Raw genomic sequence first — 18114 nt, 5'->3', positions numbered from 1 at the left:
CGTATGGATACATGCCTTCTCTACAGGTGTGTTCATCTGAAATCATTTACATATTGGGTTATGTACATTGGAACTCCCTCATATATATTACAATACATTTATGTACAAAGAAATGCAAACCAGCCATTTATAATCAGACACATATGAATGAGGAGAAAGTGAGCGACCCGCACTATATATGGTACGTCAGATATTCATATAGGTTATTTGTATGTGTGAATGGCAATGAGCCCACCTATAGGAAGTGTGTTATATATATATATATACTTTCCTCCTAGGTTGAGGGTGCAGTCAACTGATTTAATAAATGTGAACTTATGTAGAGAAGAAAAGTAAATCAGTTTCAATGTGACGCACTCCTTATTCACAAAAAATGTCAAAAATTTACTAAAATTCAAATATATCTTTATTAAAGAACAATTATAGTGGTAGGTATCACTTACAGGTCATCATTATTTTCAGTGGTAATCTCAGATTTTTATTATTTATTAAATAATGCTTGACCCGATAATATGTTTCCCTGTATCAGGGATTATAGTGGCGAAAAAATTAAAATAAGATGATAGATATAGAGAAAAAGAAATTTGTAGAAAGATTAAAATTAGTCTCTGTTGGCCGTTAGTATTAAGTATTATAGAGACGGTTCCTGTTAATATTTCAGGTAAGTACGGTACATTCTTATTGGCTAAAATGTAATTAGTGAATGGGTTTTATTCCCAACTCTGCAGCTAATGTCGTTTTATATTGCGTGCTTTATAGAGTAATCTCTTTCGACTGTTCACATGTGTATACTGTATTCTAGGATATCAGATATGAAGATGGGTGGTGACCTGCCGTACGGCCTAGTCAACCACTTCTTTCTTCAAATCCTGTCAGTTGAGTCAAGAGTCATATACGTATAGATAGGTGCATTGATTTACTTATAATGTAGATATAGTAAGTGGTTGTGCTCTTAGTTCCGTGTTTCCCTATGCCTGTATCTGACAGGTATTAGGTGAGATGCACCTTACACATTTATTGTTATGACGCTCATATAATAGCGCATTATCAAATGTATGTTAGAACCACATTTGTGATTTTCAAGCGCTCCTGATTATCTCAAATGCGTGGTACTTAGCAATAGGCTTAGAGCAAATTGCCCAGTCTGTACTATAAGTTTTGCAATTCATCAATTATTGTTCAGATATATTCGTGCAGATTGGTCAGAGCAAATTGCCCAGTCTGTACTATATACTTTGCAACTAATCGTGCATGTAATTTTTATTCAGACATTTTCTGCAGACAGATCAGAGCAAATTGCCCAGTCTGTACAGTATATATTACAACCAATCACACGTGCAATTTGCTGTTTCAGATATATTCGTGCAGATTGATCAATTAATGCCAATTCTGCAGGAGATGATTTATGTATCAATTATATTCTGAAATTAATACAATTGCATGCCACTACATAATTCTGTCTGTCAGCCAGATATTTGCAAAACATTAGAGTTGTTTGACATGAATCACTGCCATTTTATTACACGTTTAATATTACCGATTACTAAGTGAGTAACTCTTGACTTATATGTGCGCCCACCCTTAATAGGGCTTCCGCAATATCATTAGTATGTTAAAGATCACTTTCTGAGATGTACAGACGCCGGAGCGCTCTCAGTAAAGTAAGCGGCTCGCAGCCCACGCTGTCAGGGACCGGGTCACTGAGCTCTGCCTGTCTTGCAGTGTCTCAAGTGCACCCCGCCTGTCCCGACTGTGATACACGCTGCGGTGAGCGCTTGTAACATGCTACGTATTTAGAAACAGAGTTATAGATACATCAATACATTTGAATACATTTTAACCAATTAATTAACGGCTACAACAGAGCGAGTTGCCGATGCGCATTTCGCCTGTGTCGGCTTTTTCAAGGCTGACCTAAGAATGAAGGACCATACACAATATTTAAAAGATGTTGCTCATTTTGGCCATTCTGTGCGATGTCTTTTTAAAAAATTGCTTAGTGTGTATTCTCAATATTGTTAACGATGCGTTCTCCCACCATTGGAAGTGATATTCAACCAATGACATCAGCCATTTAGTAACGGTAAATTATAGTTAGTTTGCTGCATATCCAGGGAATGTATGTGTAATACCTCAAGGTTAAAAACAACGAATTTCAGATGTCATCTTTGTTTACCAGAGCCTCTGATGATCCTAGAAATCCTATATGAAGATGGGCAGCAGGTGCAAGTATGGTACGGAACGTATAAAAGAACACGGGGCAAAAATATATGCATAATTGCTGTTCCTTCATCTGTTAGAGTTGCTAAACCCACAAAAGAAATATGGTAAATGGGGGGGGGGGTGTTTATGTTTGTCAAGCATACCTCCCAACAGTCACGAAAACTGCGGGAATGTCCCGGGTTTTCAGGACATTCCCGCGTCCCTCCCGTGGCCGGCAGTGTCCCGCGGCGAGGGTGGGGAATGCCCCCATAGCGTCAAAATGGGTGCGTGGCCTCGTGGGAGAGCCGCGAATATAGGCCACGCCCCTGGAATCAGGCCACACCCCCTGGAATTTTCGCCGCGCAACACTCTATCCCTCCTCCGTCCCCAAGAAAGTTGGGAGGTATGGTTTGCGTGTGTGCAGGGGTGTTTGACACTTTCTTCCTTTTTAAGAATTGTCCTGACATAATATGCAGACTAACATGTTACAGTATGTAATCTCCTTTCGGGCTCCCTGGGACCCGACAAAACAGCTAACCCTTTACCCCACTGTATTGAACACCAGCAGGCGTTCATTCACCGCATTGCAGGATTACATTAGATCACATACTCTGTGGCATATTTGTTAAATTCACAGAGAAATTTTATTCATTACCTATTTTACTGTAATTAATTTTTTTTGTACTTTTTATTGTCTATACTAGTATATATTCTCACTGCTCAATTTCATACATTCATTAAATATGTGCAATATCCAGTCTAATCTGTGGCACTATTATTATTTGTTAGCAGTTATTTATATAGTGCGCACATATTCCGCAGTGCTTCACTAAGAATTTTTGAACACTCACATCAGTCTCTGCCACCAGAGGAGCTTACAATCTATATTACCTACCACATGTACATGCACATGTTAATTTTGTAGGGAGCCAATTAACCTACCAGTTTATTTTTGGATTGTGGGAGAAATCCAGAGTACCCGGAGGAAACCCTCACAAGCACAGGGAGAATATATAAACTTACACATCTGGGCTTCCCCTACCACCCTTACACGTCAAGTAATACACGTCAAGTAATCCGCTGCACTTGCCACACTTCGGGCTTGTTTTCCACGCCCCCTCGCCACGCTTCGGGCTCGGTGGCTTGGTGCTCTCACCACACATTATAAAATATACTCCACGCCGACGTGGATAGTGGGGGTATGAACAGGTTGGGAAGATGCATACCGGGCTGGCGTGGATAGTGGGGGGGGGGGGGGTGCAAATTTGCATCGTATGAAAATCAAATGCAAAACGCATGAAAATCATATACATACGATGCGATCCGCGGGCAGTGCCGCCGTGAAACTACACAAGTACCAAAGTGTGTTATCAAGTATGTAAGCTCACGAGCTATAAAGTTAGTGCCAAGTCAGAAAAAATAAAATATATTTTTTGGATAAAAACAGGCAATGTGCATATTCCTTCAGATATCTTCCATTGAGAAAAATGTGTTGTCACATTGATGAGAAAGATTTATATGACTTTAAAATAGAACTACCTGAAAACTAATCTCTCAATGTCGATTGAAGAATGTGCTCTGGATGATTCTGCTGGGATGTTGGAAAAGTTCTTATTCATTCTCAGTCACAAACTGCTCACATGAGACATTTCTGTGAAATCCATCCCAACTCCTAAGTCACTGGCTAAGATCCAAAGTGTAGATATGTGGCTCTGTTAGCAGCAATGGGTTTGATTCATGTTTGTAAGTAAAGCAAAAAAATAAAAAGTAACTTTGTGTCTGGAACAAACAACGTTGCCATACATCGGGAAGAAATACATATATATATATATATTTATTTTTTTACACTGCAATTTAGCATACAGTATATGTGCATTTTATTTTATGCAAATTTTTTGTGTAAGTTGTCATATGTTAGATCCAGTGTGTATGGTCATTGTGATGGGATTTTGTATAGTGATGTAAGGCACCCACGTAGCATCCTGACTTGATTAAATACTGTCCACACCTGCTAATACTTTGTGATATAAGGTAGAATGGTGTTAGCTTATACTCTATTTGTAATCCTGAGGAAAGTAAACAAACAAAGATGTTGTTTGCTTTGAGCCCTGAGTGCTGTATTCAGAAATAAAATATTCTGAAATAATGAATTTTTTTAGGGCAACAGAGATAGTGACGTCTCTGCTTACTGATGGTCCACTGTGCTAAACTTTGTTTAATGCATGGGTGTGGTATGTGACTCTGACAGTCGGGATCGAACCCGTCCGGCACACTAATGCACACGATTGCTAAAAATATTATATAAAATTACCTTCAGGCTGAGTATATGGTGTATATGATACATAAATGTACACAAACTGTTGTATGCCCAAAAATATTTAAAAAAATCATATAAAATTACCTTCAGGCTATGTGTATGCGAAACATAAATGCATTCTGTGGGAGACAGCTTCAGAAAGTAAGAAAGAGGGAGGGAGACAGCATCAAAAAGAGAGAGGGAGGAGGGAGACCGCATCAGAAAGAGAGAAGGGGAAGGATTAAGAATCAGAAAGAGAGAGAGGGAGAGGGGGATGCAGACAGTGACAGAAAGAGATGGGAAAGAGACAGCTTCAGAAAGAATGACAGAGGGATGGACACAGCACCAAAGCGAGATAGAGGGAGGGAGGAAAACAGCACCAGAAAGAGAGAGAGAGAGGAGGGAGACAGCAGCCATATGTAGCCTTTGTAAAGCCAGTGCTAAGGACGTCAACCACCTAGAAGTAACATCCTCCCTTATAGGTCACTTGTAGCTCCTTCATCAAAAATCAAATGTTATTGTCAAATTCAGAAACTTTGGCTAAAATTGTAATTAGCCCAGCGACACCTAGCTCGCTTTTCTCTGTTGTATCCAATCATCTATAATGCACACCACCAACATCATCATTGTCATCGTCAATGGCTTCCTCAATCAGAATCGGAAGCAGCCCTGTAAGCAATATTATAGGCATTTTTGTATTATCCCTAGGGATAATTTACAGGTGTTACTTAGGTCTTTTCTCCAACAGCAGCAGTTAGGATAAAGGTATAGTCAGTCCATTATGTGTAGACAAAAGAAAAAGGAAAACACTGCACTTCTGAGGAAAGATACAATGACACACAGCGTGTAATTAAAATCTAAACATTTATTAACATACAAGCGCATGCAGGGCTGCAGCTCTCCCCCCCTCCCCCCCCCCCCAGGTAAAATCCGCCACTGTAGTGAAGCCAGATGCAGTCTGTGAGACTGTACTGGCTTCACTGTGACTGGGTGACTTTCTATTGGAAGTCCAACCTGCCAGTCACAAAGGCACGCTTTTCTGTGGACTGCCTTGCAAAAATGGCATATGCGCAGTACCTATATCGGTACTGCGCACGACCTAGTCCCGGTGCCTGTCATTTGTATTGTACAGGCGCTGGGACTAAGATTCCTTCTATGAGCTGTTGCCGAAGCAGCCCATAGAAGCTTGCCGCATGCGCAGTACAGATGTTTGTACTGTGCATGCGCCAGTCCCAGAGCCTGTCATCATAGCACAGGCGCTGGGGACCCAAGAGAAGAGGCAGAGGTGGCTGTAGCTGCAGCGACGACAAGGGGTGCCTGAATCACGGTACCCCCGCTGCGGCCAGAGGCAGCCCCCCTCCCCCAAGAAGGTACGAGCCACCACTGCATTTAACAAATATAACCTGATATATATATAAAAAAAAGGGTTTACAAATACAACAATAAAAAGTGATCTTGACTTTGAATAATTATGATGTGATGTGGGGAAAATGACACCCCTATTTTCCTCTTTGAATGGAATCCCGTTCCAATAAACAGACTTATATTACGGCACTGGGAGTTGTGGAGATAGAATTAGGACAGTTTTCTAAACCACTCATGATTCATGGGGAGAGTCCAGCACTGCTGAGTGCAGTACCTCTCAGCGAAACGTGTCAGATGCAGACACCCCTATTCCTCTTTAATCACCCATTGTGGATTACAAATATTGATTTGATGGATACCTGAGCCAGGACTTATGGACCCCATATATGTGCAGCAGCACATTGCCAGCATAGGACAACAAGCAGCGGTCACCACTCCAAAGGGTCATCATTAATCTGTAATATAAACAGTGCAGGACTCTCCCCGTGAATCGTGAGTGGTTTACAAAACTGTGTAAGAAAATGATATATTCTAGCACCTCTGCGCCTCCACACAAACACATATAAACAACACCCCTTAAATCAATTTGTGTATTCGAGTATCGGTGCGGTTTCATAAAAATAGAAGAACAATGGTCATAGCATAACACATTTAATTATCCCATTAAAAAGCATAAATGTCTTCCATAAGAATCAAACAATTAATAAGAATCGAACAATTACTAAATTTCAAAGAGAACTTATAGGCAATAGTTCTCAAATACGCATGTGCAATAAAAAATCCCACACAGTACCCTAACACTGAAAGAGGAGGTCTAACCACAACTACCAGTGCCGTAATACAAGTACGTTTATAGGAACGGGATTCCATTCAAAGAGGAAAACAGGGGTATCATTTTCCCCACATCACATCATAATTATTCAAAGTCAAGATCACTTTTTATTGTCATATTTTTATACCCTTTTTTTATATATATAATCAGTTTATTTGTTAGATGTATGTTAAGAAATGATTATATTTTAATTACACTCTGTGTAAAATTGCATGACTGACTCATAGTGACATAGTTTGTGAGGTTGAAAAAGACATCAGTCCATCGAGTTCAACCTACAGGTATCTTTAAAATTATACTATTTGCAAGGAATAAGGAAGATGTCAGCAATCACCCAGTTGCAAAGCAAATTACTGAGGCCATAACAACGATGTTATGCTGGGTACACACCAGGACGATCCTGCTCGTGAGCAGGTCGTCACAGGAACGTATAAACCACTCACGAGCTGACGGAGCCACCAACCCGCTGCCGACCGGCACAGAAAAAGCCCCTGATGTGATCGCGATCCGATCGCGACCCGCACCCACTACAATGGTCGTTTCTGAGATCCTACCTGCAGCAGGTAGGATCTCAGAAAATACCTAATGACCCACGGGGACGCGCAATGGATCTGGATTGCATCAAAAGGGCAGCGAAATGGCCCAAAACACGACCGATTTACATACAATCCCACCACCACCCTCAATAAAACAACAGGGAAAACAACGGGGAATTCGGCAGGAAGAAGAGGAAGTTTCCTCCTCTTCCTGCTATCTTAACTCAGTCAACCTAACCAGCCCTATGCCCCTATTGGATCCCCGAGTCACATGCATCCCAGTGTGACACGCAGATGGGGATGTTTAATTCACTCCATGTCAAGTGCTGGCATTACGTTACTCATATAGCGCAGCAAATATTGGAACAACAGTGATAAAACAAACCGGACACAGGGCAGTGCAGCTTTATTTTTTCAGGACAGGGCAGCACCCCTTTATTTTTACAGCAAATGGGGCAGCAGCACCCTTTTACAGCACAGGACAGCACCCCTGTACAGCATGAGACAGCAGCACCCCTGCACAGCACAGGACAGCAGCACCCCTGTATGGCACGGGACAGCAGCACTCCTATACAGCACAGGTCAGTAGCACCAGTGCCAGATTAAGGTCTAAATGGGCCTGGAGCTGAAAATCATCGAGGGCCTATTATGCACAATAATAGGGGTTTTGGCTAGCACCTAATAATGTGGGGGGGGCGTGACCAGTGTTCTGGTTGGGTGGTCTGCTCATTGGTGTGTCTCGATTTGTGTAAATACTTTCAACTAATTATATATGCCTGGAAAAGGCAGGGGGCGGGCATAGGAAAAATGCAAGGAGATATTTTGGCGGGTGCCCTCCAAAGTTGCACCCGCAGGATGCCGATGTCCTAAGTTACTTGCGGGGTGAGGCGGAACTCCAGTCATAAAAAAAATACTGCAAGCCGAAACTTGGTAGACAACAATTCAGCACCTTTTATGTGGTCACCTAAGTTTACCACAACATACCGTATTTTTCGGACCATAAGACGCACCTGACCATAAGACGCACCTGGTTTTTGGGGAGGAAAACAGGGTGAAAAAATATTCTGAACCACAGTGCCCAGGTGCAGTCACTGCCACCCAATGCCCTGGCATAGCACTATAAAATAAGTGGACAGTGGTTTTACAGCAAGTGTGGTATTATACATAGATTCATGAGATGAGAAGCCCCTACAATAACCACATGCAGCAACTGTGTGGCTTCTGCTGCAGCTCCTCCTATACACTCACACAGTGTCTGCGGAGGCCTGGAGGCCCTACCCCAGCCAGCTCATATGCCAACAGGCTGCTCAATGAACTAAAAGCAGTGACACCGGTGCCCGGTCCTTCAGTGTACGCCTGACTGGCGACATGTAAACAACACGCACATCCATGTACATACACGTGTTATAATTTATAAGCCCAGAGCTTGAGAGACTAATATTTAATAACATCAGGAAATAAAGAAGTTAGTACAGCCTGACTTACTTTTTGGTATTGTTGCTGGCAGACAGGCTGTACTTACAGAAAACAGGAGAGAGAGCCTGCACATTATTCTCCTCTCTCTCCCTCCCCAAGCAGCACCATACGCTGGCTCCGCTCTCAGCGATTCAATCCTCCTTTTACTCAGCAGCCTGCATGCACAGCCAATCACTGTGCTGCAGGCTGGTGCAAGAGGCTCTATTGGACTGCTGAGCTGTCGCTCAGCTGTCCTACCTATTGTGCTTCTATATACAGCACCGGTGGCTGTCAGGGTAGCGCGCAGCCAGGAGCTCATCACCGCAGACTGGGGGCATAGGGCGGGTGATCATGGAGCCCCGCTACTTCCACTGCTCCTCCGTCCCCCGTGCTGACCCGGCACTCGCTTCCAGCTTATACGGCAGGACGGGGGTGCTGGCGCAGCGCCCGGGCGGCTCTAGCAGAGGTGGACAAGCCGTGCAGTCCTGTGGTGGCAGGTGTGGCTACACGGCTTGTCTGCCTCTGGAAACGGCCCTGGCCCCACTTCCTGGCACTGACGTCTACTGTAACCTGAGAGACGCTTACGGCAGCCACATATCAGGTAAACGGACTCCAGTACTGCCTCTCCTCCCAGCTCTCTGCCAGCTTCCTGCCGGCTGCATATATCTGGCCAGGCACTCGGGTCTTATTTGCTCCAGCTGTCCACATTCGGTCCATAAGACGCACATAGTTTTTCTCCCACATTTTGTGGGAGAAAAAGTGCGTCTTATGGTCCGAAAAATACGGTATACCCTTTATACAAATCATGCAACACAATAGTAACCCCCTTATACTGTACTTGCCTCTTACACATTATGCCACATGGAATGAACCAAAATTCACACCGACTGAGGCAAACTTCACACTATGGCACACAGATTGAGTCAAAATTCACGTTATGCCACATATATTAAGGCAAAATTCATATTTTGCCACATGGATTGATCCAAAATACACACTATACCAAACAGATTGAGCAATAATGCACAATACACTTCATAAACAGGGCATTGCGTGCATTAAAAATTGACACCATAATGCCCATTACATGTTAAGCCACACACCATAATGCCTATTAAAAATTATGCTGCATAAGTGCTGCTTACCTACATGCTCATTGCCAGGAGATCCATGCTCATTGCCAGAGCTTCCATGCTCATTGCCATGTGGGATTACATGCTCATCTGCCCGCCGCCAGGCAGAAATGACAGCCATTGACAGTTGGGCAGAGAGCAGGGGGTTGCCCGGCTGTATTCAGAGCACTGCAGGTCCCGGCTATTCGAAATAATACCCCTTTCACACCAGAAAATGCATGGACTTAGCCGGAAATATGGTCCCAGGATCATGCAGGGACATTCCTGGGTTGGCCCCTTTTACACCAGCCTAGTCCCTCCATTTTCTGGTGTGAGGGGGAGAGAAAACAACCCCCCCTCCTTTAAACAAGCAGCTGTATTTTCAGAACCAACTGACCCATTTACATGTGGGCTTTGAATGAGTTTGGTCCCGTGAAACTGGGCCGTTTGGTTCCAGAGAAATCTGTCCTCAAACAACATGAAATTACAATTTCAGAAATGAAAAAAATCAGTTTACCCACAATATCTCAAGAATCAATGAACCCATATGGACCGACCTGGTATTAGATTGAAGGCCCAGCGATTTGGGTTCGAATGAGATCAACCTCGAACTTCTGTGATGCCGGAGGGGGAACTGGCAGCCGTGGAATTAGTGGGTCCTATGTTATCCTATGAGGAAAATGTTCCAGCTTTGCCTGGAGGTATCTCCGGTTCCTGGGGGGCTAGTGACACGGGGCTGAGCTCATTGGAAAGCCCTGGCCCTCAGCTACAAAATCGAGCTGTAGCTCCATCAGGCCCATTGTTAATCCAGTATTTTACAGCACAGGACAGCAGAAACCCTGTACGGCAGGGGACAGCAGCACCCCTGTACAGCAGGGAGCAGCAGCACCCCTGTACAACAGGGGACAGCAGCACCCCTGTACAGCAGGGGACAGCAGCACCCCTGTACAGCAGGGGACAGCAGCACCCCTGTACAGCACGGGATAGCACCCCCTTAACAGCACAGGACAGCAGTACCCCTGTACAGCACAGGACAGCAGCACCATTTTACAGCACAAGGCAGCAGATAAGGTTATCAGCTTCCTGTACAGCACAGGACCGCAGCACCCCTGTACAGCACAGCACAAAACCCCTTTACACACAGCACAGGAAAGCCTCTATATCACCCATGTACAGCACAAGACAGCACCCAGAAACCACCTGTAGACAGACAGAGGTCCGTCCTCTGCCCTCTCCAATGCTGAAGTGAAGAAGGCAAAGATCTTAGAGATCCAAACCCATTCATCCCTACTTATTGTACTATCCTTTAACAGGGAAACTCATAAAATAGGGTGTGTGTGTGTGTGTGTGTGTGTGTGTGTGTGTGTGTGTGTGTGTGTGTGTGTGTGTGTGATCAATACCAGGTGAAATGCAGGCTCAAAGTTAGCCAGACACAGAAAACTGGAACTAAAGATGCCTACATATTGTGCGATGTGCACCATGCGTTTTGGCATCTAGCGCCAAACGCATGTGATACAGTATGCTAAAGCAGCGTGTGATTTGAACTAGATGCAATGCGATGTAGTTGAATAGTACGCGCTGCACATACTTTTTGGACATTGATATGTGATGTGCGCATGAACGCACATCGCATCGGAAGCCCAAAGTGCTCCGTGTGGGCACCTTATGTAATATATAATGAAAGAAGCAGGAATAATTGTGTTAATAATAAACTGCTCATAGGACTCAGTGAAAACAATAAGGATTTAGAATATTAAGCATGTTTATTACACTATGGTTATTACATATAACCTATAAGTAGCCTAACCATAATATCCCTTCAGTCGTGGACACCTATGATTTACATGTGTTCTGCAACCAATTCTCCATCGGGGGAAGGCAGGCTTTATTTTAGCTTGTATACGGTCATTAGGTCGACACATGAAAACAGTCGACATGATTTAAGTCGACATGGACAAAAGGTCAACACAAGCATGAAGTCAACATGTAATTGGTCTACATGGGAAAAGATTGACATGAGTTTTTCATGATTTTTTTTAATCCAGCTTTTTCATACTTCACTACCCCAGTGGGCATAAAGGGAGAATATAATAGTGTGCCGAGAGTAGCAAGGCGCTGTGCCCGAAGCAGGGAACGCGGTACACTTATACCATGTCCACATGTCAACTTAGACACCAAAAAACATGAAAAATGTGCATCAACCTTTTCACGTCAACCTTTTGCATGTGTCGACTTAAAGCATGCCAACCTTTTTCATGTGTCGAACTATTGCCTGTCGACCCACAGTGGCCGATCTATTGATTGATGACCTAGGCACTGTCTGCCTACTGACCTATACCCATTTTAGCCATAGAACCGGTGTAATTTATACGTGTCCCAAATTATATGGACATAAGGGCAAGCTTAACTAAGTATATATGGCAATTACCTAGATAGAACTCCACCAAAAGTAAAATAATAATAATAATGTACTTTTTAGGGTGAAAAGACATAGATGGGGATTTGCTAATTTGGCACCATTAACACCTTAATGCTGATAACACCAACATGCAGGACCTATCCTATCTCCAATATCTTTGGTGACCAATTGTCTCTCTACTATACTCCATGAAGGTCTCAATAAGCTTCCATAAACTCAACATGTGCAAAACAGCTTTTTATCTCCTCCATATCCAGATTCCCAACTTATTGCTCTGTAACGGTAGTTATTAAGTGCATAGAAAAAGGAATCAGATATATGGACGTACAGTATAAGCTGATCATGGGACAGTGATACAGCGCCATCAAATGAGACTGTCCCGCGTACATAAGGACATCTGGGAGGTACATTCTCTTTATTAATAATAATAATTTTATTTATATAGCGCTCGTTCTCCAATGGGACTCAAGGCGCTTAACAAATAAAAATTAATGTAATACAGTATAAGAACAATGAAGTACAGAAAAGCTTTTCATATACTATACTTAAAAGAATTACGGAAATGCTTGAGTAAGCAGGAAAGTCTTCAGTTTTAAAAGGATTCTAGAGTGGGGGTCACTCAAAATGGGCAGGGAAGTGAGTTCCATAGAGTCGAAGCCGCATGGCTAAAAGCTCGACCCCCTCCAGATGACTTACAAAAGATTCTAGGTACTGCTAAAAGTCTTTCATCTGCATATCGCAATACTCGGCAGGGATAGTACTAGAGTCCTCTCTACTCTCATCTATATTGCTCACACTGAGATAGCTTCACAAATGCTCCAGCCTCTACTCTGAGATCACCTTATTGTTCTTGCCTCAGCTGTGCTCTTACCCTCTAGAATCTAGGCATGAGCAGGGCCCTCACTCCTACATAAACACTCAAACTTAGACTTAATTGTAAGCTTAAAGCTGACCATACAATAGTTCGATTTGGACAATTTTTACCCGATTCCAACACATTGGGCCAAGAAATCGGGTGTAAAGTGGCCAGATTGCATCTGATGCGCATCGGAGTCTGAGGTCAGAACCGCTGCACATAGGATCTGTTGGATCAGACAGCCTCCAGCAGCAGCGGTGAATTGTATTGCATGTGATATAATCACATTCAAACAGACCAATTACGATATATCAAGGGAAATCTTATGCAGTCACATAAGTGTATGGGTGCCTTAAGTCTTACTTGGTAGGGTAAGCTTGTGGACACTATGGCATTCAGTGCCAGGTAGCTTAAATATGCAACACAAACATATACTGTATACTGTCATACACACAGCATACCCCAGCATAAGCATTGACAATACTATTTAGTGAGATGCTCAGAGCCGACATATAATTCAGTATATTCGTATATAATAATTTATATGCTTTTAAATGGCATGAAATTTTATACACTGTACTCATCGTCTTAATAATTTTGGTCACAAATGTGATAATTTTTCTTCAACTGTAAACTCTAAAATCAGTCAGAGAAAAACAAAAATAAAAGATAAACTCTCACATAGCATTACCTGAGCCCAGTGGTTCTTGAATACTATTGTGCATGTCTCTGGATCAACCCCCTGTAGGCTGATACTCTGCTGAGCCTTGCTGACACTGATCTGTGCCATGGTGTGTCTGCTACACAGAAGGCTAGATTCACTAAGCCATGCTCAGCCTGCGTATGATCTCTTCCTTTTAGGTCATGCTCTTCTTGAAATGACTTTTGTATAGCATTATGCCCTCAGCACTCCTGTGTTTTTAAAGACAGAAACAAAAGACATATTAAACATTTCATGCAAAGTGTTTGGTTTCCGCTTCATGTAAGTTCACAGTATCAATTTGTGCTTACTCATGTAGACCTTGTAGCAAAACTATGAAGTCAGACGTCACCTAGCAACCAGGTATTGCCATGTAAAATAGACCAACAATTCAGGCAGAATTGTGCGCAACACACAGGGAATTCCACAGCCACTTTAACCCTTTCAGTGCCAAGGGAATTTGTCAAAATAGGTGTCAAAATTGGCAAGCAAACATTTTTATTCATTATGAAATGACCTGTCATGTTTACCTTACATTGGAAATATAATCTTTTTTTTTTACAACATTCTTTATTTGAATTTATAGAATTTATAGAACAAATGTGAGCGACGCTGGCATTTTTATCAGATATTTTGCATCTCCCACAGATGTTGGAACTCAAAGGGTTAAGGCAATTTGCACACATCTAAGTTGTGCTTATAATTTTACTTACATTACACATATATAAGCAGATGTAAAACTCCTACCAAATGAGGCAAAACATAGCTTATACATGTGCTTAAATTGTAGTTTCCTGCTTTGTGTCTTACTTTAATGTTAATTGATCAATTTATAGAGTTGATACGGTTGTAAACAAACAAAATGAGTTAATGCAGAACATTTTACATATGCGTTTCCATGTGCATTTGGCGTCAGCAAAATAACATGGCCCTGATTTGTCATACGTGCATTTTTAGAAACTGCATTAATAAACAAGTAAATATATTTAAGCACAGATAATGTCTATAAAAATTCGGTGTGGTATAAAGGCATTTTTACTTACATCTTAACATAGAAAATAAAACAATAACTTAAGGGTGAAACGTGGTGAAGTTGTGAGCGATTTGTCAGGGCCAGTGTTCTCTGGTGAGATCTGCATGCGTGATCTACATTGCCCGGTGATATCGATGCGTGGGGCTGGCCATCGCCTACACATGGAGCGATGTACTGTCATTTTCTAAGCGATTCAGTCAAATTAAGCCAAAGTCAAAATATAAAATGACACAAAATCGCTACATGTGTAGGCCCCATTACTGCATATCCAAGTGTGCTAGTATACAATATTAAGCTGGCTTTTTATATAGCCGAGTGACCAAAGCACATAGGGAAAAAGTACATAGATATATTTGATTCAATATTACAAAACAGTTTTGCAAACACATCACATATGCCTTATCTTGTGTTTTAGCTTGATTTGTTTATACATGTAGCTGAACATTCCAATTACTACTACTGTGCAACCACAACATTGGGACTTTTGTGTTTGAGTGTATTTAGGACAACGTTTGAAGTGTGAAGACAAAAGTCATTCTCATAGGACACTGCACAGAAATGTTCCAATTCTGTCCTGTTCAGTGTATAAAGCAGCGGTTCCCAACCTCGGTCCACAAGTACCCCTAACATCCCGTAAACACAGTGCGATTCTCGGTCACTTTCAATTTCATTTTGACTATATAGTCAAAAACAGTTTTGAGCCACATTCAATCCTGATTCGATGCCGATGCATGCTCTCATTCATTGTATATTTTATAGACTGTGCAGGCAAGACTATAGTACAGATATAGTACTGTACTATAGTTCTGTACTATATAGTCAAAATTAAATTTGTACACCAGGGCCCAAACTAGGGTTTCCGGCTCCCGGGGCAAGGCAGTCATTTGGTCGCCCCCCCCACTGACTGGGGGGGGCAAATGACTGCCTTGCCCCTGGCACCGGAGGCTGAGCAGACCCTGCGCCCACATACCGTTGTGCAGCGGGGTCCCGGGACGGGCAGCGGGGTCCAGGGACAGGCAGCGGGGGTTCCGGACCAGGCAGCGGGGGTTCCAGTCCAGGCAGCAGGGGGACGGGCAGCGGGGTCCAGGGACAGGCAGCGGGGGTTCCGGACCAGGCAGCGGGGGTTCCAGTCCAGGCAGCAGGGGGACGGGCAGCGGGGTCCAGGGACAGGCAGCGGGGGTTCCGGACCAGGCAGCAGGGGTTCCAGTCCAGGCAGCAGGGGGACGGGCAGCGGGGTCCAGGGACAGGCAGCGCTGCGGCGGCTTTATTCCTTGTAGTGAGCTACGCTACTTGCCTGGCGCTGCTGATTTTGACTTGCCGGACGCTAATTGGCTGAGAGAATTCAGCCAATCAGCGTCCGGCAAGACTTTTTAAAATCTACTTCCCGTCGGGCAAATAGCGTAGCTTGCTTCCAGCTGCCGCTACGCCCGTCGCCCGGATGCCTGCTGCCTGTCCCCGGACCCCCGCTGCCCGGCTCGACAGCGCCCCCCACATGCAGCGCCTGGTGCGCATGACCCCCCAGCCCCCCCCCCTAGTTACGGCCCTGGGTACACTGTGCCCTGCGATTTGATCCTGATTGAATCAGGAAGCAATAGAAAAGGAATCACACCATGTATACGGGGCTTAACATTTCACGTTTTTCAGGTCACCCGGCAGGTGCACTCATTAGTCACTGACACATTTTAGAAGATCCCCAGGTGTAGCTAATTATTTCCCTTGTGATTTTGTTGAGACCTGGAAACCGTGAACTATTGGGGGGTACTTAACCCTTTCAGTGCCAAATGAATTTGTCAAATTGGTGTGAAAATTGCCAAGCAAATATTTTTATTCATCACAATGACCTGTAATGTTTACCTTTTATAGGAAATATAATCTTATTTTACACAACATTTTTTATTTGAATTAATATAACAAAAGCGAGCGACACTGGCATTTTTAGCAGATATTTTTTGTTTCTCTTAGAGAGCTGTTGGCACTCATATTTTGCGCATATCTCACAGAGATGTTGGCATTTTTAGAGGATATTTTTGCACATCTCTCTCAAAGAGTTAAGAACCGATGTTGGGAACCACTGCTATAAAGAGCAATATCTGCTTGCCTCCATCAGACATGAAATGAAAATCCTTTAATTAAACAGCATATTGTGTATTTTGAACTTCAATAAGCTGTACTTATCATGCTCTAATTACTATTGCTTACATGTGAGTGTTCAGCACAAACCTCATTTACTCTAGAAACATGTGCTATTACTCATGACTCTGGAGAGGATCGGTCCAATTATTTGCTAGTAGTGACTAACCTATTCCTCTTTGGAGAGACCCCAACTTCATTAAGCTCCTCCAAACATGAGGTGATGATATCTTTATACAGTGGGGCATTGAGCATCTAGGTCAATGATATGGCAGATTTATTTCCCTGAAGTACTGTAAACCTTCTTGGTTCCAATAAGCAGGGCCACCATCAGGGGGGTGCTATGGGGACAATAACCCCGGGCCTGGCTGCTCTGGCAGAGGGTAGGGCCCGGGTCAATCTATCCCTGCAGGAAGCATGGCCACCAACACCCACCTACACTAAACAGTTGTGCCCGCAATGGATCGCCTGGCCATCACATCCCCCCTCCGTACTACCCCGCCGGAACAGCAGAGCAGCATTGCCCCGCCTCTTCACCCCCAGGTACCTGTCGCTGGTGTTCAGGAACAGCGGTGCCAGCACGGACCCTTTTAGGGAGGAGAGGTCACTACCCCCAGCCAGCTAAGTTAACATGAAGCAGAAAGGTGGAGGCTGCTTGTACTTCAGCTGAGTACTGCCCCGCCGGACTAGCAGAGCAGCCAGCAGCGGTAGCATGGTCCCAATTGCTCCTCGTTCTCTATTCATGTGCCCGCAGCTGTGACCAGGAACCGCAGCATGGATCCTTTCAGGGAGGTCTCTGCCCGGCCCCGCAGCCAGCTGTCCCTGACTCACTGAGTTTGTCTGGAACAGCCGGCTCCAGCCTCTCCAAGCATCCAGTGCTGCATGCTGAAAACAGCGCTGTTACTTTAGTCTCACTTCCTGGACTAACAGACAAAAATGAGTGAGTACTGTATATAGTATATAATAATGGAGCAGGGAGGTGTGTGTTTGTGCTTAACATAAAATATATAAAGGGTACACATAAACTTATATTACAGCAAATGTTTATGCCTCTCCTGACCATTCGTCCATCTGCGCCCCTCCGATCTTTCCGTCTGTACCCTTCCCATCTATGCCTTCTCCCTTTTGTCCATCTATGCCCCCTCCCGTCTATGCCCTGTCCACCCATCTGTCCATCT

General features: G+C 43.7%; 1 protein-coding gene across 2 annotated transcripts in view; it reads right to left on the bottom strand.

Moving 5' to 3' along the window:
* FHIP1A (FHF complex subunit HOOK interacting protein 1A) overlaps nucleotides 1-18114 on the bottom strand; it is a 187406-nt gene that overhangs the window by 98634 nt on the left and 70658 nt on the right. For both annotated transcript variants that reach the window (XM_083171581.1, XM_083171590.1), the window contains exon 2: nucleotides 13765-13985. In XM_083171581.1, the coding sequence (XP_083027707.1) occupies nucleotides 13765-13863 (99 nt within the window). In that variant the 5' untranslated portion in view covers nucleotides 13864-13985. The remainder of the gene's footprint in view (nucleotides 1-13764; nucleotides 13986-18114) is intronic.

This window comes from Crinia signifera, chromosome 1, assembly GCF_055691185.1.
Source record: "Crinia signifera chromosome 1, ASM5569118v1, whole genome shotgun sequence".
Lineage (NCBI taxonomy): Eukaryota > Metazoa > Chordata > Amphibia > Anura > Myobatrachidae > Crinia > Crinia signifera.
Note: the sequence above shows the minus strand (reverse complement) of the source record. Positions and strands in the feature narration are given on the sequence as shown.